Raw genomic sequence first — 24598 nt, 5'->3', positions numbered from 1 at the left:
TCGGTAGATTACCGTACTTGTAATCTTTAACGAAAGGCAAAGACTATATCTTGCATCGAATGCTGTCATTATGTCGGTGCTGTATTTCAATTAATAAAATCACATGAAAAGTCACGAAGAACAGTGATTAAACTGGACGAGTAAGGGGTGTCTAGTCCTCTCACCAACCCCCAGCACCCCTCTACCTCCCGTACCCCATTCTCCCCCCTCCAGCGAAGAAAATAGCTAAGGAGATTCTCCTCGACTATACTGGATTATAAGTTTTCCAAGAGAAATGACATTATGAGTCAGGAACTACCCACCTTCTGCTCACTCCCCCCAAACCCAATACCAACTCCAGATTTTCACATTAATGACCGATTAAGAGTGTGAAAATGACAATATGAACAGCTACAACATTTACATGACCAAGACAAGATCAACACATTGTGTTCAAAATATTGTAAAAGAAAAACATTCCTCAGGTATAAATAATAATTAAAAATACACTGAGAGATGGCAGTTAAGCAGGCAAACATGCAAAGCACCAATCATAATGTCCTGAATAAAAAGACAGTATGATGTGGCAGGTTGGTGCCATTTGGCAGTGATGAGGTGATTGGCAGGAATGAGGAATGCAGGTATTAAGCCATGGAGGACCTCGTTTTTCAGCACAGAGTCAATGTACGGTGGGATGGACAGGCCCGTGGAATGGAAGGAAAATGCTCGTGGTAACGGAAGTCTCTTCCAGAGCAGGTCAAGCCAACCCATCTTGGTTTTGGTCAATTACATACGTCTGCTCCAGAGCGATACAGCACGACACAGGTGAGATTGTCGATGTCACCGTTGAACCTCATCATTAGTTCCGCAAATTCAAAACCAAAATATTCTTTTCTCAATCATTTCCCTCTGATTTATCTCTCTTCTCCTTTACTGCTGCATCACCACCCCTTCCTGCCATTCACTTCCTCAAACATCTCCATTTCTCTGCCTCTCATCCATTTGGGTTCATCCAGGTAGCAATGCCTGAGTGAAACCAAATGTTGTGAGGAGATGCTATGGGGATCACAAAGACAGCAACAAAGGTTTTGGGCTGATGGTGGGTCTGGAAATTAGTGTGCATCAGCTAGCCCCCCCCCCTACCCAAACAGATCCACATCACAAAACCTAAAGGCCACAATGTTTTTTGTCCAATAATTTAGAAATAACCATTTTCATTGTTACCACTTAAAAGTTTCAATCCCATCATATTTATATCACTTTTCCCTTTTTCGATTCCCGTTGTTCTCTGCACGTTTAAGCTGATCACACGTGTTACAAGATTCATTTTCAGATATCGATTTTTCCAGATATCGCGTCTGGCTAAGCTTTTCCTTTCCCTTGGAGGATGTGGAAAGTCGGAGTGCTTCACGGGTATCGCTTTACCACCAAACTGCACCTCAGCCACCAAGACCTTTGAACATAAGTGATCCATTACAACGTTTACTCGGCACGAGACAAAAAGGTAAAAAATTAATTCATGATGGAGAGTGCTTTTTGAAAATGCAAGATGTTCAAAATCATCTACAAGCGATGATACTTAAAAGTTGCCAAAGGTACGTCTGACATATCATTGCCAACATATAGAGTTCATCAAATAACTTTTTGTCTTCCTAAAATGAAGCATGAAAATTGACGATGGTCTGTACATTGGCATTCCGATAAGCAAGGAGTACAAATGGTCAATTTTTTCCATGAATCATCTGTAAATAAATGCATCTTGATGAACGCAGCCAGGGATACGTGCATTGCATTAGCAGATAAGCAAGAGTGGAGAGGGGCTTGAGTAGGGCTACTCACCGGCATCCCTGGATGCCCATCTAAGCCCGAAGCCCCCTAGGGGAGGTGTTGGGATGGGGTTAGTGTGACGAGCATGGAAAACACAAGGTAAAGCGTTCAGTGAAATGGCTGAGGAAATGGTGGCGGTGCACAGCAAGGATGAGGGACGGCAAACCCAAGTGACCATAGAGACTTCCCAAATTTCATTGGTAGTGGTTTGGGTTCTTCTTTTGAAGGGAAGCAGTAAAACACACCATAGGCATTTTCTTTTTGTTAATTTTTTTCTTGGGAAAGACTGGAAAGCTGCACATTTTTGCTGTGCAGCTGGAAAACATTCTGAGGTTGAAGCATATTATGCAGCATTGGAAAATTGCAGGATACATTAAATGGTAATGCTGATCAATTGCCTCTCAAAATGATATGCAGATAAAGACTAGGGTTCGATTGTTTTTTTTTTACAAGGGTCTAGGCTCATTGAGGAGCAAAACAATCAAGGGTCTACAGACTACCAACAGGTATGGGGAGGGGGTAAGGGAAATACACAACAAAGAAAGAAGAAATAACACAAAAACGAATAATAATAGCCCAGAGAGGAAAAGGATGTGAAAGAAGCAACGTGTGTGGAAGGGATTGGGTGATCGCACGATGTAGTGATGGGTAGCGCATTTTAAAGAACGAAGTGGGGAGGATGAGACAACGGACATAGGGAGACAATTCCACAATCGGAGAAATAAGGCGATGAATGAATGTGGATGGGCAGCCAGCCTGGACTTTGGGAAGGTGAGCAAGTGAGGATTTCTTGAGGAATGTGTGCATGGCTGGGTTGAGTTGTGGAAAGCATACAGAAGAGAGGGCAGGAGGACAAAGACCAGCTGCAAGCTTATAGAAACAAGAGAGTCTACCAACTTGCTGCTGGTGGAAGAGTGATAGTCCAGAGGAATCGACCTCCCTCCTGTCTTGAGATAAAAATGGTGCAGAAGACTATGTTTTCAACTGTCTCAAGAGGAACAAGGTGGTAAGTGGAGAACCATACTCCATGGAGCTCAATATGAAAGTCTTGTACACCGTGATGAGCTTGGTGCAGCTCAGGAATGAATGTCTTAGCTCTTCAGAGGATACCCGAGCAACGACTCACCTTTGATAATTGCTTGGTGATATGATCTGACCATGAAAGGTTATGGCAGATGGTGATACCAAGGAGTCCCAGTGGCTGTACCTCTTAAAGTGACTGTCCAGAGAAGTGGATTGCATCGTTTGATTACCGACCCTTGTGGAGAGACTGTGAGAGCGGGTGACTTGCCAGCATTGGACGTCATGTTCCAAGTATTGACAAGCAGCTCATCTTGTCCAAGTCTGACAAAAATGATTCTGTGGTGTCCAGCTCTTCACAAGTGGGATGTATTGTTCTGTACATGGTGGAATTATCGTCCAAAAGGTCGAGTTGGTTTCAATAGAATAAATTATATCATTGACATCGATCAATAATAAGGTAGGCCATAATATGGTGCATTGTGAGACTGCAGCTTAAAAAGGAAAAGATCAGAGTAAAGGACACTATCAAGAGCCACCTCCTGCTTCTGCTCATAGAGGAAGTCAGACACAATCACTTTAGCAGGGTGCTCTGAATACCAAAAGAACACAACTTAGAAATCAAATGCCAGACAGTGTCACAGGAGATATATAGACAGATTGGTCTAACCTATCACTTGTGGTTCAAGGCATCCATACACTACTGTGTCAGAAGGAGTAACATATCCAAGGTGGAAATCAGGTCGGAAGCTAAACTGGTTGTCACAGATTAGTGAAATCGAGAAGAGAAAATACTTGTAGTTGGCTGTAATGATGGACTTAAAGTACTTAGCTTATGATGGGGAGAAGGCTGTGAGGTCTATATTTGAAGGAATCAGTTTTGGAGCATTTATTAGGGAAGGCGTGCCGTTTGTGGCTTTCAAAAATAGAGGACCTATGAAAGAGAGAGGAGAGAGGGTATGTTCATACTGAAACACAGTTCTTTAGGATTAGAGCACTTGTATCTTCAGGACTGGTTCCAGAAGAGGAGTAGTACTCAGTAAGAAAATTCCTGCCATGGTGGGGGAGAAGTCCACAGACGGTCGGGAGCATTCTGTAATGGGGTACAGGAAGAGATGGATTTGGAACCTTTGCTCGAGAAAAAGCAGAGCTTGTGAACTCTGTCTTCACCGAAAAAGGCCGTGTTCAACATGACACTGTCTTTTTGGAGGTCAGGAATGGAAGGGGAATGTGCACTTGAGACAGACCTGACAAGCTCCCATGAGGCAATGGAGGATGGTGTGAGGTTGGAGAATTTGCATTGCAGGTGAGCCTATTGTTTGGCCATGGCCCTTCGTAAGACAGATACATAATGTTTCTGAGCTGTGTGGAGATCAGTCAGGCTTGCCTTCCAAAAGGAGAATGCAAGTTGATTTCTTGCGATGGACTCACCACACACATCAGTGTACCAGGGTCGAGATAATGGACAGAAAAGTTAATGTGTGATGGGATGAACTTGTGAAAAAGAAAAATTAGTCTGTTGTAGAAGAAATTCCAGGATTAATCAATGTTTGGACTGATGTAATGATGGACCCGTCTTGACTGGAGAGTGGATTTTAAGCCAAATCAATCATCTTTACCAATTTGCACACATCTGCACTTTGTGGGTTCTCCCATAACTATCAAAGAGACATCTATCCGCTTTTACCAACACATGGCCAGAAGAGCCTTGATGAGCTGAGGAGGAGCAAGACAATGTTGAGGAAAGGTTTGATGGGATAAGGTCCAGAATGGTTTTCATTAGGGGAGATGTGCGTTGGCATTAGGGGAGATGCTTCAGTAAGACATACAATATCCAAGTCGATTTCAGTAGCTTGGATGGACAAATCTGTGAAGTTGAAAGTGAAACCTCTGATTTCGGTGGACCAGTTGATGAAAGATGGAAAAGCAAACACAGGAGGACACAGGTGGAGGTAAGTAGAGAAAGGTGAGACTAAAGGGCCGAACGAGCAGGGACCAGGTTTTCTTTTTGAAAAATGAACTGGTCTGGTCACCTTTCAATCAGAGTGGTCAACAAAGAGCAAGGGTTCCTTTATTGTGTGTAGTTGGTTAGGACTGTAAATGTGGGTCGGGAGGTGAAATATGGCCCTGCGATTGAGCCGGAGGAGGGAGAGTGAAGGAAATGTTGGAGTAAGTGAAAGTAAAAGAGTTCACAACAAATAATTGTGGGATAGAAGAGGGGTGGGGGTTTCAGAGTCGGGGAGACATTATGGAACACATTGGTAAAAAGGAAGAATAAGAAGAGCACGAGCTATTTTTTTTAAAAAATAAGGTTTTATCAGCCTAGTTTATAAGTCTTGAAGAGTTTTATCTTCGGTGGTTGGTGAAATGCAGGTCATTTGTTTTAAACAGGTTTTTTTGACTTCACCTAATGAATTTCTTCTCTTCTGTTTTCAATGTTCTTCATCAAAGTGGCATCACTCTTGATGTTGACAAGTTATGTAAGATAAACCAGACCCAGATCAGGCCAATTTCACATGCTATCCATCTTGTTTTACTTTGAAGAACACCTATAGCTTGAAAACACACTGCTTGGGCAAAAAAAGGCTTTCAAGGAAAGAAGAGCTGGCAACAGGTGACTTACTGTGCTCATTTAAGGATACATCAGTGAGCTTTAACTTTCAGATTGCCTCAACAAGATGCCTGGAATGTACACATTTACAACCCAACCGACTCAAAATAGGTTGATAGTTCTGAAAGACATTCAAGTTGAGTCAAAGATTACTTGGAGGCAAAATTTGAGATTTTGGATAATTACCGGAGCATCAAAGCTGAGAGGATTAGCAATCGAGTGCCAGATGGCCGTGTGGACATTGAGAGAGACCCTGCTGATGGAAAACACGTGGCGAAGAAGTGGGCTGCCCATGTGATGCACTATGCCACGGTGGGAATTAAATGAGGCTCACGAGTTAATGGCCACATAAAAACCACAGCAAACCATGACACACCACAAAAGCATGCATAAGGTGGCTCTCGTGCCACACTTGCATGTGGCCGGTCGTGGGGTAGATGCAATTAAAAGATGGTGGGGCAAGATGCTCTTGTTGGGAACAATTGGGTAAAATCCCTCCCCCAAACACGATATATACAACTGCCCCAATCCTAGTTATATATTTAGTATCCTGAACCTCCAACCCAGAGGGCTTTCTGGCTAAGGGTGTCATGGGAAGCTTGAAATGAAAAACGTTCAGGACACTGAATAAAGGACCAAAGTGGACGCACGCACGCACGCACACACAGACACACACACACACACACACACACACACACACACACACACACACACACACACACACACACACACACCAACTTGCCCCACCTTATTCAATCATCTTCCCTCGAAAAAGGCATTCTTCGTTGATTTAATGAAAGTACCAAGAGGTATTTGAAAGAAGGGACTTTGCAATTCGTTTACTCCACATGTGATCTTCACCACAATTAAAATCAATACAATAATCACTGTCATCCTACATGAATGTTGCATTCTCCATTTTCCTCGAGTGTTAGCATAAGCGGTCGTGGCACTAACCGGAAGACCCAAGGCACCACGTTCACCTTTCGCACCAGTGCCGCCCTTTGGTCCAGGCAAGCCATCAAAACCCAGCTCACCCTACAACAATAAACAACGTTACCTTGCAAACTGCATTGTTCACGTATCAGCCTTACGAGTTATGATGCTAACAAAGGGGTGAAATTAAGTATCAAATGGTTATTATTACAGACAGATTACAAATGGGAACTAACATCAGAAGGCAATGTAAGACAAATTATAAATGGAGAGTAAGTATGTAAGGGAGAACGGGATATTATGGAACCTTGAGTATTATTGACCCAAATAAATTTGTGGCCATATGAAAATACTTCGAAAAATAATTTTGATTATTTCATGATAGTCCATCTTAGTTTTGGGGATACATTGGAAGGATGATTCCGGAGGTATGTGCACTCATCTGTTAGCTGTCGAGCCTGCGTTTGAATCCCGATCTAGCTATAAACTCCTGTCCTGATGTTTCGCATGTATGGTGAAGCATCAATATATGTGCCTTCCATGAGATGTACAGTATGTTGAATCTGGTGTCCTATTTGCTGGATTAAGTTCATTCTAAACATCCCACAATGTCCTTGAAGAAGAATAGGCAAGTCATTGCCAACACCATGTACAAATTCAAAATTCCTGCACACTCAGTGGAGTAATGGGTATCAGAGTGCTGATCTGTCCAGAATTATAACCCTTGCCAAAGAAACTGCTTCAGAAGAACTGACAATCTGTAAAGAGCATGGTGTGCATGAATGAATGAATGACTGAATAAGTAAGACCTTACAAAAGAGCTTCAGATCACATGATGCCAATGGAGACTGATGTCTCAAGGAGGGAATGTTGGGACACAGCAGTACCAATCCACAAGGGCCACAATATTTATGCTATTTCAGATGAAGGCATTGTACAATCGTATGCAATCTGTCCAATCGGTCCAAAACGTTGTACAATCTGTCCAAATATTGAGAGGACCCTTCACATTCAAGGCAGATTGGAATAAGAAAAGTCCTGAAGGGTCAAATCATCCTGTTCTCCCTTACAACCTCCAAAAGGAAGAAAACAAACCTTGCTACTCACATTGAATGGTTGTGTTATTTCAAACTTAGAAATTAAAATGCAGACTTTCTCTGCCAGTGAACTTACGGTAGTTCGATAGTAAAATGATTAATCACTGATCTTGACACTGTTTAAATGTTTTGCTATTATTTTGACAATTTTTTTTTTTTCTGAAAGATGGTTCTTCCTCAAAATGAGACTCTACTGTATTTTGTTGGGTGTATTGGTGCAGGAATATTGCAATGATTGCAAGAAGGAAACTAGCAACACAACCATATGAACAGCCCATAAACCTCACCTTGGGTCCAGGCAGACCAGGAGGCCCCTGCAATGAGAGAGAGAGAGAGAGAGAGAGAGAGAGAGAGAGAGAGAGAGAGAGAGAGAGAGAGAGAGAGAGAGAGAGAGAGAGAGAGAGAGAGAGAGAGAGAGAGAATTAAGATGGAGAGAGTGAGTTAATCATTCATGTTCAAAGTAATGTAACAATTAAAAATGATCATGATGTTTTTTTGTAAAGAACTTTAACACAAGAAGATGCCATTAGGCCCATCAACGCCTGTGCTAGTTTTGTCAACCTATGGTTGTTTGTCCGTGCTCTATCCTTTATAAATGCTGAACGTCAAACAAGGAAGCAGCACACCACATTTTTAAAGTCTTTGGTATGACTCGGCCAGGGTTCCAACCACCGGCCCCCCAGACTCACAGTGGACACTCTATTACGCCACCTAGTCTGATTAAAGAGAAATTAACAGAAATCTAAGAAATAAAAAATTGTGCAAATAACCATTGAAATTTAAGTTCCAGGGTATTGTATCCATAATGTGACATCACCAAGGTGGTGGTAAACAAGAAACAAATATACTGTACATGAACTCAGGACTGATACCACACAATCTCTAACCTACCCTGGTACTCAGCTGTAGAGAATTCCCAAATGCAATAAAACTGGGATAAACTTACCATAATCCCAGGAGGACCAGGGGGACCTGGAAGTCCTTGATGAAGGGTCATCTGCTGCAAAAGGACATCAATTAGAATTGCAGGTGGGTTGATTAGCAAAGCACAATTTCTTTGAATAAGAAAAATGGAGACACTCACTGTTCCTGGCAGATTATGATTGCTTATGATGTTCCCAGGTTTTCCTTTCTCACCCTGTGAGGTTAGAAAGATGGCATTGAACTTTATATGAAAGATGAGAGTTCGCAAGAGGTATGGAAAAGGAAAAAAAATTAAATAAAAGAGGGAAAACTTTGGAGACATGATTGCAGAAGGGACAGCTGAGATCATGTTTCCGACAGAAGATGGCACTACCCACAATGCCGTGCTGCCATACTAGTAATGCAGCAACATAGAAGTTAAGAGTCTGATTCAACTCAACTTTTTAACAACAATTGGAGAATTCAGGAGGTGAAATTACACTCATTTACCAGTGGACCTCGAGGTCCAGGTGCTCCATTTTTCCCTGGCATGCCATTCTGTCCTACTTCACCCTGTCATCACAGAAATGCAGTTCACTTGATTTACAGCAAGTAACCTTGATTCTCCAACATTTTGGATTTGTAATATGTAGCTGTCCTCCAGAGCAAAGAACATTTCATTGTCGTGCAATGGCAATGCTACTCAGATCTGTTTCGCTCTACACTGATATTCAAATTCAAGCAGAGAAAACCAGTCACTCCAAGGAAATAACTGTACCTTTGGTCCAGGTAGTCCAAACTCTCCTTTGTCTCCCTTCAATCCTGGAAGACCGTGAGGTCCAAAGTCTCCTTTGGGTCCGGGTGAACCATCAACCCCTGGTGCACCCTATGATGTGAAGTACAGTGGTAGGATCATTATGTTGAAGTTGTTGTTAGTTTTGTTTCATATGCAGACTGTTGATGCTGGCTACATCATTTCTGGAAGCGTGGCTGTGCCACTGATGCAGTGCCCCTGCTACCAGTAAGCTAGTACTCATTTTGACGACCTCCAAAGGATGACAGGTTGAGTCAACCCACCTGGTGTTATTTAAACGACCGAAAGCGCCTCAAACTCAAGACCGTAATATCTCAAGCCAGCCACCTTAACCGTTAATCCAATACCAGGCTAATTATGCTGATGTCAAATGATCTCTTAAAATAGCATCATTATCTCAACCACCAAAGGTGGACAGAGGTTATTTTTTCACCCCTGTTTGTCTGATTGTCTGTCTGTCAGTATGACATCTGAAAAAGTTATGGACAGATTATGGCAAAACTTGGTGTACGAGTTGGGTAGGTGATAAGAACAAGCCGATGAGATCTTGGTTAAGGTCAGATGCAGATCCGGCCTATTAGTGGGATACAAAACGTAAACTGTTCAGTCTGGTGGAGGTATGCGCTCCACTGAGTTCTGTTCTAGTGATGATAATGGAGTAGAGTAAAATGATGAAAGTATTAAAAATTGATATCTAAAAAAGATGTCCACAAATTGGCAGAATCTGATACCTACCACCTGTCCTCCATGCATTCCCTTCTCTCTTTAAATCCTCGCAAAATGACTTTTCCTTTTCTACGGCCTTCATCTTCACCGCCTCTTTACCCTTTGATTTTTCCCTCTTCTCCACCTTTCTCTTCATTTCCAAAGTTCTACATTTTCTCAACTGAAGCACCAATGTCTCTCATTAACCCACGCCCCCTCCCCTTCACCACACATTTATTCATTCAACATCTCAACATCTCCGAATGAAAGAATGAAAGAATGAAAGAATGAATGTGTGGAAATATAAATAAATAATTACATGTTATTACTAATGGGAGTTTTCTTTAATTGCATTTGTATTGTGAGAAACACATGAAATTTTCATGTAATCATCATCATCACACTAAAATACGTAATTTGGTGTCTGTCTGTCTGTCTGTCTGACTTCTTTTTTCACTGCAATGCATTCAGTCACAACTTAAACAATCTCAACCAAACTTGACAGGACAAAGGGTCACATGACGGAGGTTGCAGCGACTTCATTTGCCCCCTCCCCAAGGGGGTTTCCGTCTTGGGAAAAAAAATCTGTGTTAAGGTGTATATTCATGGTAAGGCAGCTAATCTTGGCGTTCTTCCAAAGCCGCTTCTAATAACAAAAGTAATAACAACACGAATGATAATAGCATCATGTTAAATGTTCTTACAAAACAATATTAATACAATAATATCCCCTGAATTCTCAAGGGAGTTTTTCTCCTTGAACAAACGCCGTGTTAATGTGTATAAATAGCTTATCATGGGGCAAACCTACCAGAAGTAAAAACACCATAAACCACAAACATGTACGATTACATTTTTAAACAGTTGCTACTGCTTCTTCTTCTTCTTCTTCTTCTTCTTCTTCTTCTTTTGGCTGCTCCTGTTAGGGGTCGCCACAGCGGATCATCCGTATGATCCGCATAGTGATTTGGCACATGTTTTACGCCGGATGCCCTTCCTGACACAACCCTGGTCGCCTCTTACGACACAGGGATATGGTACACCTATTTTAACCGGGGTATACACCGGCCCAGTACACTGGTACTCATTTCGCCGACCTCGGAAGGATGACAGGCTGAGTCAACCCCCTGGTGTATTAATTCAGTGGCCCAACGGGGCTTGAACTCAGGACCTCTTGGATCCCAAGCCGCTGCCCTAACCACTGCGCCAACACCAGGCTTAAACAGTTGCTACTGCTATTTAACATAAAACTAAAAGAATCCCGACATACTTGAGGCATTCTTTGCTTATCATGTCCACCACAGACTAACAGACCTGAGCCTAGATTTACTGTAATCTATATACCCCAGAGAGGATAACAACATGACCCTGTCACTCCCACAGGGAGTGAGTGTACTAGTATGATAAAATAAAGTACTATCATCAGCATAAGTAGCAAATATCTAAGGATGCAAGACTTAACAATACGAGAGTAAAACAGCCTGAAAAGATACGACTGATATCTCAAGTGTAAGGAAATTAATTGTGGATACCTGCTTTCCATCAAGGCCAGGAGAACCTGGAAATCCCATCTCCCCCTATGGCAAAAAATGGGGTTGGAAATGGTGAGAAAATAAGAGTCCCATGACAAGAGGTTATTTAAATGTGTGAGTGTGTCTGCATACTGCATACATGGACATTCACCTTGGGTCCAGGTGGGCCGAGAAGAGCCTGATTTTTGGGAAGACGAGGTGAAAAAGACAAAACAGTCAATGAGGAAATTATATAAGAGGTAGTACAAAAGGGGAGGAAGAGTAAAGAAAGATATCATTCGAAACAAAAAATCATTTTTAACAGCACGACAAAACCAAATGAATGGGATGTTCTGTACGACTTGTACAAGTATCGTTATTGATATTCGTTCGGTGATTGGCAATAAACACCGGTGGACCAGAATTCTCTGTGACCAGGACATTTGGCTAGCTAACTTATGGCTGGTCAGAGTATTCTAACTCAGGGCACCAGACTTCCTCTCAAAGCAGCCTCAGAACGACTTGGCTGTATCTGACATGCCTTGATAATGGCAGGAAGGTCAGCAACATGAAACCTCTGATTACAGGTGGAATTTCATAGGATCTCCTTCGATAAGTCAAACAAACAAGAACACTAATCAGAAAAAAACTGCATGTACAGTATTTAGTTCTATCCTTACATTGCCATATTCATATTTTCTCAAGTCAAACATGATGATGTGATGGATCATGGATGATACTATTTGTTCAATAACTTTGTTTGGCCTCAAGATGTGACAAAAGCCTGGTGTTGGCTTAATGGTTAAGGTACTGCCCTGAGGTCTTAGGGTCCTATGTTCTGGCCGCTGTTGTGCTGTTATAAAAATAACACCAAGTTGGTCAATTCAGCCTGTCATCCTTCTGAGGTTGGTACAATGAGAACCAGCTTACTGGGAAGAATCAGCCATTTGAATATCCTGCATCGGAGTGGCAACCTGTCTAGGAATGTGACCCTGAGCCAATGAAAAACTATCTCTGCAATCTCATGTCTGAAGATGTCAAAGGAGTGGTTCTTCTATGACGGGGTTTTTTTATCCCCTCCACGTTTTCTCTCCTTAAAGAGTATTTTTTCGAACTAGTTCAGTCATTATGACACATTTTCCCCAACAGTAGGTGAGAATCCTGATTCCATTAGAATATATGTCGTTTTTGGCTCTGAAACACAATATTTTCAGGGGGAATATTTTTTATTTGCATACAAAGTCGAGGCTGTTGGAGGAGCGAGAATCCATCAAAAAATAGAATGAGGAAGCTCATCCATTGCTGATGGGGAGGGGGAGGGGGCGGTGAGTGATTAATTTTTAATCAATCAATACATTGAAAACAAACACAGGTATCCATCAGGAATAATTGGGCCATCAGTACAACGTCCATTACTTGTTTGATCGTGTGCTCGATGAATTGGTCAGGTGAGCTACTTCGACCACTCCACACTGATGACTTAATTCCAGAATGGAAATGGAAAGAAGTCAGATGGAAAAATCATGTAATGTTATATATGATTGATGGTGTGTGGGAGTTAAGTGTTTCTCAGTTTGGCCCCTTTAAAGGAAGTGAGTTATGATTCTGGGGGCAACCCAGGAAAAACATCAAACTATTTTTGATAGTGTATTTTTTTGACTATGCAATGGTTTGATAGCTAAGTAGGAATGGCATCTCTTTTTCACCTAAAAGGCATGAGGTTTACTCTCACAGCCGACATTGATGTGTCAGTTTTATCACAATGTTCTTGACTTCAAGCAATACAGAATATTGTATGTACTGTATGTAAAAGTTATATAACCCTGGGATTTAGTCAACATTTAGAAAAATATTCCATTTTATCTGTGACGCAATCGAAGACTACTTTCTGCTTGTGGAGAGTGGAACTTGCATCATATTGTTGCAGTGTTTGGCTTCGAGGGGGTAAAATAATCAATATTTGGTATAATGATTATCATTTCATAGTATTTGTTCAGTTAAGTGTACTGTATTGCATGTGAGTAGATATGCATTGCGAGTGTATTCAACAGACGATTGTGTGTGCAGTCATTTCTCCATCTATCTAACTTCTTTATATATATATATATATATATCCCAATCTCTCTCATTTTCTCTCTCTCCTTCACACTCTTGAGTGCAGAACATGTCCTTTCAGCACTTGCACTCGCATTGTCACTACTCCTCCCGCTTCCTCAAGCCTCCCGAAGCAGGTTAGTTCATTGCACCAGGAATTGCATCTATTCCCAGAACCTCTCAAAATTGGATAAAGCCAGTTCAGAAGCGACCAATCTGCGCCAGGATGAAGCCGGAACAAAAGTGGTACATGTCCCGTCACAGCTGGACCAATCTGCCAGGGAGGTCAGCCTGAGCCATCGTGAAGAAAAAATTGCGGGAGATGACCACTGTAGGGTACTCGAAGGTGCCAGCCAATAGAGACAGAGCCCGAGCTTTTGTGGGGCAATAAAAGCATGAGTTTTATGAACATTCGTGAGACTGCTTAGACTGGTTCTCAGCTAAGACTGGTCCTCAACTAAGCTTGGTTTGGGTGTCATGGTCTTCTGGGGTCTCGTCAATGTTATTGGGTCTCAAGCTTCAGAGTGTCATCTAGCTTTTCAATGGGACTTGCTGTGCCTCACCTGACATTCTGCGTTTGGAGCAGATGTGTGGACCTGCTGTGCCTCGCCTGACATGCAGCGCTTGGAGTGGAAGTGCGGACTTGCTGTATTGCACTTGGAGCATGCTGACCAGGACCAACGTGGTGCACATGAAGACCGAGAATTGTGGGGAGCCCCGGCAATTTTTACACCAGGGAGGTTGCTTCAGCTCTGCAGAGCTGCTGCCAGCTGTGGAGGGGTTCGGCCACACATACTCATCTCTCTCTTTCTTTCTCTCCTTTCTCTCTCTCATTTCTCTTGGATGGATGAGGCCGGCCATATTGTAAAGTGATAAGTGATTGATTAGGAATCTGAAGGTGGGTATGTATGCATTAGGGATAAGGGGGCCGTATTACCTTGCAAATATGTGCTTTGTGTATTGCTTTGTAAATAAGTGCTATATTTAATTACATCCATAAAACACATTTGTGTCCTGACTTTTCCTGATCGTCTCCATCTTGGCATATGACAGCTGACGACCAATTGGTCTAGCACAATTTGGCTGTAGAAAATAATTCAGTGCATGACGTGGTCCTGCTCAGCCGATCAGGTAAGTTCTGTCACGTGACTGCTGATGCGATACCCATTCGTAATGGTAACCTCACCTGTAATGGTAACACAGCTTTGGACCTGAGAGCCAGCTCGAGGTTAACATTATGAAAGGCAATTGGGGTCTGTAAAGACTTGTAGTGCTGTTTGGTGTTATCCACAGGTGACGACCGTCACATTGGTGTCAGGAGTGGGATTTGGACCTGAGGCACGGGAGACCGTGTCTTCAAAGTAAGATTGCAGAGCACGCAGTAAGCGAAAGATTTGATAGCAGTTTGTCACTATGTCAAATCAAGACAGACAGGGCCAAGAGGAATAGTTAGACGCTGCTGTGAACCAAGAAGACATTATGGATAGCAGTCTCTATTCAAAGGCACCTGCTTATGATATAATGAAGGAGTTATTATTTTTAGTTTAAATACTGCATCATTGACAATAGTTGATGGAATTATTTTATTTTCTGAAAGAGGATATTTAACTGTCAAAATGACCCCACTGTACATCCTCACAATTGATTAATATTTTTATGTCCCCAATAAATAAACCCAAAATACGTACATATATTTTGGAATCCCTATCCATAAAATATGCACATTTGTTTCATCCACTTGCTCCATCATATCTGATATCATCTTTGACATTAAAAAGTACTGATATTAGATACTGATAGGAAAGGGAATGATATTCCATGATATTAGATGCAGCAACCGATGATGCAATCCTAAAAATTATTCAAAAGTCAGTTGGTATAAGGTTAAGTGACTACTGACAATAGTGATGGTAATTATGTTAATGACAATGATCACAATCATAAGAGACTGACCCTAGCTCCAGATGGTCCTGGTTTCCCAGGAATGCCTGCCTTCCCCTGCAAAGTACAACACCACAAGAAGTCAGATGGAAAATCATGTAATGTTATATCTGAGGTTATTTTCAAGTGATAGGAACTGAGGGAGATTGAGATTGAGACCAAAATGTAGATTGACATTAGAATGAAGCGAGAGATAGAGATCAAGATAAATTGTGTGAAAAACAGGTAGATGCAGAAACCAAATTACAGTACGCTGTGCATTCTATTTGAGTTTCACACAAACAAACAGTAAATACTGTACAGTAATACTGTGGTTTACGTCGGGGATGCATTCCTGAAAGGTGCGACTAATATCGAAACGACGTAAATAAAAGCAATTTTTCTCATACAAATTAATGGAATAAGCAGGGGATGCATTCTTAACGTCGCTACTTCAAGTATTATATTTCACTTTTTACCTATGATATTACCCTTTTTGATTAATGGCAGTTGTAGTCAAATACAAATTAATATTTTTTAAATTACTACACATATTTGAATAAAAATAAACTTATTCTGGAAGCGGTTGAGGCAGTTGAACTGGACAAGACTTCTTCTACCTCCTTCTTCAATGATCGATGGTATACACCATCGTCGGAGGTAAACTAAATAAACTGGCAACATCAACTGCATGTTCACCAGCATCCATTCCATGAATAACATCAAATTTAACTTATATGGTAGCACTTTTACGATACCTCTAAACCAATCTACAGTACAGTACATTTCTTGAATGAACGAAGCAAAGTACAGTAGTTCTTTATGCAAATTAGTGATCTCCTGACTTGGTACTTTTGTGATGTATTGTGGAATCTATATCAGTCTTGTGAGTTCTGAAAACACTCGAGAATAAAAGGAATGGCCTGTAAAGATACATAAGTGTGAGTTGGGGTGACAGAAATCATGTAATGGTATGAATAACGTGACAACATATTTGTGAAACAACGTAAAAAGGGAAGATACAAATTGGGGTATTACTGTATACAGTGGCCTGCAAAAGTATTGACCTCCTCCATAGTTTTCACATTTTGATGCCACCTGAGCTTATTTTATGATGTTTTCAAATCAAACTTAATATATAGAGTCTTCACAAACTACTATGCTGGTGTTGGTTTAATGGTTAGGGTGATGGGCTTTGGATCCTTGGGTCCTGAGTTCAAATCCCGCTCAGCTGTTGAATTAAAACTAGGTGGGGTTAACTCAGCCTGTCATCCTTCCGAGGTCGGCAAAATGAGTGCCAGCATGCTGGTATACTGTGTCGGAGTGGCGACCGATCCAGGATTGTGCCCAACAGCCAAGGAGACTGCTTAAGCAGCACCAATGCTCTGCATAGAATATGGTCCCAATCTCCTCCTCCAAACTACTCCAAAGTGATAAAGAGACAAGCTGGTAGGTGGCATGGGTGATCGCTATGTAATTGCATACTAGTCATACAGTTTTTGACGGATCGGGCTGAAAATTTTTGAAAAAGAGGTTTATTATAGTGCGCATAAAAGCGCGGAAGCCGATTTTTGATTTTTGATTTTTTTTTTTCGGATTTATCAAAAATGTCAAAGTCCCGTTGCAAAGCAACGGTGGCGTCCATAGCAACAGTGCTCAAAAGCATACAACTAGATCCTGGTATGAACCTACCAGTCAAGTTTCATCAAAATTGGTTGACTCCTCTGGCCTCCAGAGCTGTCCATTACATACATACAGACAGACGGAAAACCTAAGCATAACGGTAGTCCAGCGACCACCCAAAAAAGTGGTCTCAAAAAGAGAGATAGAGAAAAATGCAGATAAAATGTGAACAAGTTAGATTAACGGAGAAAAATCAAATGATCCTCAGTTGCATAAGTATTCAAACACTTTGCCTAATTAACCTGAAATAACTTAAGGAGCAAATTATTTGTGTGACAGGTTCCAAAAAAGTATAATAGGTTTAACCTGTATCTAATCAGTGGTTTAACATAAAAATTAAACTCCCCCACTTATCTAAGGAGTTTTAAGGTCCAACTCACTTGGTCAACAAACAATGCAAACATGAAGACCAAGGAGCTTTCCAAAGAAGTCAGGCATAAAGTGGTGGAAATGCACGGTTCAGGAGAGGGTTACAAGGAGATTTCAAATTCACTCATTGGAATATCCCTTTGAGTATGGGGAAATACTTTTGAGTACATCATTAAGAAGCGGAAGACATATTACACCATTCAGACTTGACCCAGATCAGGTCGCCCATCCATACTCAGCAGCCAGGCAAGCAGGAAACTGGTTTGGGATATCACTGTAATTCCAACAATGACTTTGAAAGATCTGCAGGGTTCTATACTGCAGATGGTGGTAAGTGTTCATCAATCAACAATATCCCATTCCCTTCACAAAGCTGGCTTCTAATGGACAGGTGGCAAGAAAGAAGCAATTACTGAAAAAGACACATTTAAAAGCTCGGATAGAGTTTGCTCATTACATCTGGTGCAAGCCCAACACCGCACATAACCCAGTCAGCAGCATCCCTACTGTCAAGCATGGTGGTGGCAGAAACATGTTTCTGGAATCTATATCAGTCTTGTGTGTTCTGAAAACACTCGAGAATAAAAGGAATGGCCTATACAGTTACATAAGTGTGAGTTGGGGCGACAGAAATCATGTAATGGTATGAATAATCATGTCATGGTAGTTGAGGTAAAACATGTTATGGGGCTGCTTTTCATCAGGAGGGACTGGCAAGCTTGTCAGTTTGAGACAGCCATGAATCTGAAACTGGGTAGGACATTCACATTTCAGCAGGACAATGATCCGAAGCACAAAGCTCAAGCCACACTGGAATGGCTGAATATTAAGAAAATATATGTTCTTGAGTGGCCCAGTCAATTGGGTTCAAAGCATTGATCCGAAACGTTCAATTGGGTTCAAGCCCAGACACAAACCCAAATGAACATTTATGGCGAGACTTGAAGATTGCAGCCCCTCAACGATCCCCATCAAACTTGGCAGAATGAGAGCAATTTTCACGTGAAGAATGCTATGGAGTCTTTTTGGGTATGTCTCCAACAGCTTCGCACAGTGAGATGGTGAAAAATCTTTGCCCAATCATTGCTGCAAACGGTGCTTCCACCAAGTACTGACCGATGGGGCTGAATACTTTTGCAAGCAGTGAATTTTGATTTGTACATGTTTTTTGTTCTTCATGTATTCCTGACATGTAATATCCTTACCTTCAACTATAACAATGATATGAAGAAAAAAAGTTCATTTGGAAAAATTGTTTCTTCATAATTTGTGATTCATCTCAATGTGGAATTAATGGTCAGGTGTGAATACGTTTGCAGGCCACTGTAAATGTTTAAATTAAGGTAAAAGAAACTGAATGATGTCTATATGGTACAAACTCCCTTGCTTCAAAGCTGGCCATATATGCCAATTATACTTGATTGAACTGAAACTGACTCAGTACCCAAAAGCACAAAACTTGTTAGAAATTAACGGCTTGGAAAACTCAAATAATAACAACAGTCAAATCATTTCAGAAACATCAAAATTCAAAAATCGATATCTTTTCCACATCAAGTTTCTTAATGTAAAAAAACAGCATTAAGCACTATGTATGAGTATATTATCTGAGGGCTGCCAGGATAGCCTAGCGGTACGCACACTCGGCTCTGACCTCTCTCGCCTGAGTTTGAATCTCAGGCTAGCTATAAATTGCCATTCTGGTGTTTTGTATTCAGGCCGAGGCATCAATGTGTGTGCCGTCCCTCAGATGGACGTTATACCGTCTTGCCAGTATTAGTTGGTGGACGTTAAAGAGCGTATGATGTTCCTTGTGAAGAGTAGGCGACCTATCACTAGCACCCTGAACAAATTGCAAATCACTGCCCTGACTACTATTGAAAGGCAACGGCAAACCATGCAGTGTAACACTGGCTATGAGGCTACTTTGGCACCACTGAATCTGCCTTCAGGTAGGGAACCAGAATTAGATTTGGGTATTCATTGAAGGCAAACAAATTCGATTTGGTGATGTTATTGGCTGCTCGTGATTTCTAATTCCTTCACAATCATGTTTCCAATTTACATGCAAATTTACAATTCAGAAATTGGAATTATAATCCAAAGACAATACACTTTAGCTTTTCATTATAAAGTACTTTCCATTTCATAACGTTAACCTCAAATCAACCAGAATAACATTGTTGACAATTGTGATTATAATGATCACAATCACAAGAGACTGACCACAGCTCCAGATGGTCCACCTGGGCCTAGTTTCCCAGGAATGCCCGGCTCTCCCTGTAAAGCATCACCACACAAGATATGTCATTCTGAAGAGTGTTAAGAAATGAGGAGACTACCGCAAACAGTATATGTCACATCACATGTTCAATGTACAGCACAGGGAAATGATAAATCCAATAGCATGAGGCAGGTTCGAAAAAAGATATCCAGGCAGTTTTAACAAAAAAAGAGGGTGAAGTCAACGGATCTCTTAAATTATCCTGTGTCAGAGTTTCAAAATCAGTCGAAACAATCAAAGATTTCAGGGGATATTTAATATGACCAAAAGTGAGTGGTTTTAAGATGGGTTTGCAGCAATTTCAGGGCATTTCCTTGAACAACCTCATCGCTTTGAAACCTGATGCCACCCAGATGCTCAATGAGTGGTCTAAAGAGATGGAAATCACATGGTGGCATGTTTGGACTTACAGGGGACTTAGGAGAGGTGACATATCTGGACTTGTTCAGCAAATCCTATCTCGACTGCCATTTGATTACACAGGAGTTTTTTTCCGAATCTCTCCGGATCCTTACTACGTTGAATTTAATGAATAATGGTGTGAATGAATTATGGTTTCCACACTTTAAAGAATGATGCACAATTCTGCGACAATATCATGCATATTAAGGCAGTGGTTGTTCAAAATGAATGCACTCATCACAGGTAATGTTCACATGAGTCACAAACATCGGTTTCACATGAGCATATTCATCATCCATCACTGATTTACATCCATGTTAAACTTTTAGCACCAATCACACACACTTGTGAATGAAAGACATTTATCACCGAATGCTGTCATATAGTGTGTAATATCATGTTTGCCACAATATTGGAAATACATAATGTGAATGCTTTCAATAACTATGATGTCACTTCACACACGAGTTGCCAGATGTTTCCAAAACAAATTCACAAATGCTCCTTAACCTGTACTCTACAAATCCTGAGCAAGTTAACCTTTTGACTGCATCATATTTTAAGATTATAGGTGATCAAAAACATCCAACCGTCTGGCAAACATCAAACTTGGAATACTATATTCTAGATATATAATAGGTTAATGCTGCCTCTCTGTCTGTACCCTCCCCTGCACCCCCCCCGACCTGTCCAGGATTGTGCCCAACAGCCAAGGAGACTGCTTAGGCAGCACCAACACTATGCACAGAGTGTGGTCCCAATGGATGGATGGATGTACCCCCCCCCACACCTCCCCAAACACGGAAATACTCCTTGATGAGAAAGTTTTATTCTGTAAAAGTTGTTTCAAATCAATCCAAACCTACAGGAGAATTACAATTTTTTCAATCAAAAAAACAAAAATTGAACCTGGGTGTTATGTATATGAAACAGACTTCCGCTTCAATCACTCAATAAATTTTTTTATTCGCAATGAAGAAATACATAACCACCCATGTTTTCGCACTTTCAACCAGCACAATAATGAGAGGCTTCCTTTTTATATCGTGGTATTTTTACCATGGACTTCTGCTAGGAATAAATAATATGAGTACCCTTTCAAGTAACTTCAATGCAGGAGGCCATAATACCGACCAAGGTTGTGTAATGGTTGTCAACCTATGGTTGTTTGTCCATGCTTTATCCTTTCTCATTGCTGAGCATCAAGCGAGGAAGCAGCACACACCATTTTTAAAGTCTTTCGTATGACTCAGTCCAAGTTCAAACCGCCGACCTCCCACACTCAGAGTGGACACTCTAACCATTAGACACTAGTAATTTTGAGATATCTTATTTATTTTTTGTTAAATATTTTAGGAACTGAGAATTGAATTGAGGCTCAAGTTATTTTGAAAGACTCATACTTGAACTTGAGGACTTGGAACCAAAAGTAAGATGTCACTCATCAGGAATTGACTATATTCATTCATTTATTAATTTGCGTGTAGTGCACTGATGTTGCTTACATTTCAGGAGAGCACTACTGTGCCAGATATTCCATACAAAATACTCCATGGGATGTTTATTGACCTAAGCAACTAATGCTGGCAATACACTTCTTTAGATTATCATTAATGCAACAACAACGATAAAGGTAACTTAATAATATCAATTATTTTATCTTTCAGTGTCACGTCAGGAACATTTTGCAAGGCCCACAGAGATTTTTTTTTAGCAATTTAAGTGTAGTTAAAAAGGATGAATAAAGAAGATACAGTAGAGGCAGAGATAACATACAAGTAGACTTAAATGGAAAGTGAGATAACTGAGTACATACAATGCATGGATGAATTGAAGGCTTACCTTTGGTCCAGGTGGTCCTTGAGTTCCTGGCTGACCAAATAGGCCAGCATTAGCCTTTATAGCTTTTTGCACTGCCTCCTGAATGTGTTTCTGCCAACGGCGATGTCCGGGGAAAATAGTTTGTCCAGGATAGGGCAAGAGGGAAGCGACAAAAGAGCAATGTGAGGTAGCTTGCCTTTTTGGAATTTTATAAATACATACATACATCCATTATATATACATATATATATATATATATATATATATATATATATACATATATATATATATATATATATATATATATATATATATATATATATATATATATATATATATATATATATATATATATATATATATATATATATATATATATATATATATATATATGTATATATATATATATGTATATATATATATATTGATATATGTCAGGTTGAGGTCGTTCAACAACCAAAAAGATTAGAAATTATGATGGTAAGGGATCAGGAATCAGGCTGCATATCAACAGTGTACATTGTATCAACTTTTTCTTGCATCATCATTCATTATATGGATTGCATTTGGCACAAATGATTGTCGATAACAACAGCATATGTATGCTATGTGGAACACAAAACCGAATTGTGTGATGGGTCTTGTGAACTTTCAGTCAAACAAGTTTCTCATATAAAGTGCAAATAAAGAGGGGAGGTTTGTTTAAGTTTGTCGTTGTGCAATCTTCCTGGATATTTCTAGTTCCTTAAAACTTCCTTTTGACTAATGAGCAAAAGTCCAAATCAAATTGAAAGTGAGAACAAGTAGAGACACATTCAAAGTACACCGCTCCGCCCCATGTCAAATAAATAACATATCCTCCAGCACGCGACATTGCTGGGGTACCTTCGGTGCCCGGTGATGCTGCTGTGCAGCACATGGAGACGCAATTGGGAGGGAGCGGTGTATAATAATTGATTGATTAATTGAGTAATTGCATAATTAAATAAATAAATAACAATCGTAAAATAATTAATTTCTTAATCAATTGGCTTATAACATACCAAAATCACTACCGTTTCATCAGAATCTGTAACTTTTTGAAAATTAAGTGATTAATCACAAAATTCAATAATTAATCGATTCATCAATTCAACAAAAAAAACCTTTTACAGCCAAATCACTTGTTTACCGTCATGTCCAAATGTCAGCTCAAAAGGTGCGCGAAATATTGCCATATGAGAAAGAAAATAAATTAGGAATTAATAAATCGATAGTAATTAAGTCATTAATCAATTAATTGATTAATCAAAAAATATAAATAAAATTTTTTACCAAAGCACTTGTTCACTATGATGGCCAAATTTCAGCTTCCTAGCTCAAAGGAGGACCGAAGGCCTTCAGATGGGATATACAACAAGCAATTGGGGCCTTTTGATTTATTCTGGTAAAATTGTATGACGTTGATTTATTTTGTCTATCACTCAGTTGACTAACTCCTTCTCTCCAATGATTTTGAAACCACTTCTCCACATATCTAACCACATGTGGTGTGGTATTGTGTGTTACCATGTGTATCTCGTCCCACTGTGTTGCTCCTTTATCCAGTTGTGTGCAGCAAAGGCTTGTCTCTACCTTTCCCTATCCATTTCTACCTCTCCCTGAGCCTCCTACGTCAGTGTGATGTATAGTATGTCTCTTTACCCAGCCCCTTATCCACCTCTCTTGTGTGGCTTACTCCTCGCTCTTATCCCACTATCTTCTTCTTTCCCTACTTTCCTCATCCTCAAACAACAGAAAGAAAACACAGGTATAAGGAAAAAAAAGGAAAGATAGATAGATAAAAAAAAATAGTGGGCTGCTTGTTTATACTTTGTAACCTGTTGTATCATTGTATTTGTCTTCTATTGTGCGTGTGCACGTGCGTGTGCATGTTAGTGTGTGTGTGTGTGTGTGTGTGTGTGTGTGTGTGTGTGTGTGTGTGTGTGTGTGTGTGTGTATGTGTGTGTGTGTGTGTGTGTGTGTGTGTGTGTGTGTGTGCGCGCGTGCGCACGTGTGTGTACTTTTGAGATGGGTAGGAAGGGCAGGATTGCCTTGTCGTAGACCTACATTTTCTTGAATAACTCTGTGTCCCCAGTTGTCCTTTGCTAGCCAGCTCATTTCTCAGGGATGTGATGAAAAATGGACTAAGCCACAAGCCATTTGGCCTTACATCAATGACCATCATAGAACCTCACTGGAAATTGCAACTCTTTAACCAAAATCGAATACTTTCTCTTCCATCAGAACTTTTATTTTCGGAATTACAGAGATATAAGTTTGATGGAGGAACCTGTCCATAGTTCAGACGAAGTACAAGGACGTCACTAAACAATACACAAATGAACACGGTCCAGAGGATTTAGACCTGGAATACCAGTTTCATGAGATAAGTGCTCAGAAGGGAACAGGCAAACAGATCAATGATATTAATTTCCTGCCTTCATGTTCTTTGTCGAGTCCAGAGTGAACATAAATTTTGAGAAGCTCTGATGAACATTACCCCATCAGCCTGAAAGCAAAATACCATGAACTGCAATCTGACATCTCCCTGGAAGGATCAAAACAAGTCAGTTTCTATTCCTGAACAACAATCTTGCTTGA

The 24598-nt window shown here is 40.6% G+C and overlaps 1 protein-coding gene across 20 annotated transcripts in view; it reads right to left on the bottom strand.

The window, feature by feature from the left end:
* LOC147027055 (uncharacterized) overlaps positions 1 to 24598 on the bottom strand; it is a 138559-nt gene that overhangs the window by 33907 nt on the left and 80054 nt on the right. For 18 of the 20 annotated variants that reach the window (XM_085883180.1, XM_085883179.1, XM_085883181.1 and 15 more), the window contains 12 exons: positions 21998 to 22087; positions 19696 to 19749; positions 15451 to 15495; positions 11576 to 11602; positions 11425 to 11469; positions 9152 to 9259; positions 8884 to 8946; positions 8555 to 8608; positions 8417 to 8470; positions 7758 to 7784; positions 6395 to 6475; positions 1819 to 1854 (listed from right to left, as the gene is read on the bottom strand). In XM_085883180.1, the coding sequence (XP_085739306.1) occupies positions 1819 to 1854; positions 6395 to 6475; positions 7758 to 7784; positions 8417 to 8470; positions 8555 to 8608; positions 8884 to 8946; positions 9152 to 9259; positions 11425 to 11469; positions 11576 to 11602; positions 15451 to 15495; positions 19696 to 19749; positions 21998 to 22087 (684 nt within the window). The remainder of the gene's footprint in view (positions 1 to 1818; positions 1855 to 6394; positions 6476 to 7757; positions 7785 to 8416; positions 8471 to 8554; positions 8609 to 8883; positions 8947 to 9151; positions 9260 to 11424; positions 11470 to 11575; positions 11603 to 15450; positions 15496 to 19695; positions 19750 to 21997; positions 22088 to 24598) is intronic. The other 2 variants (XM_085883166.1, XM_085883170.1) reach the window with 2 other exon arrangements.

This window comes from Eptatretus burgeri, chromosome 5 (assembly GCF_056783735.1).
Source record: "Eptatretus burgeri isolate ZD-2024b chromosome 5, Ebu_testis_v1, whole genome shotgun sequence".
Lineage (NCBI taxonomy): Eukaryota > Metazoa > Chordata > Myxini > Myxiniformes > Myxinidae > Eptatretus > Eptatretus burgeri.
This window is presented reverse-complemented; position numbering and strand designations above follow the sequence as displayed.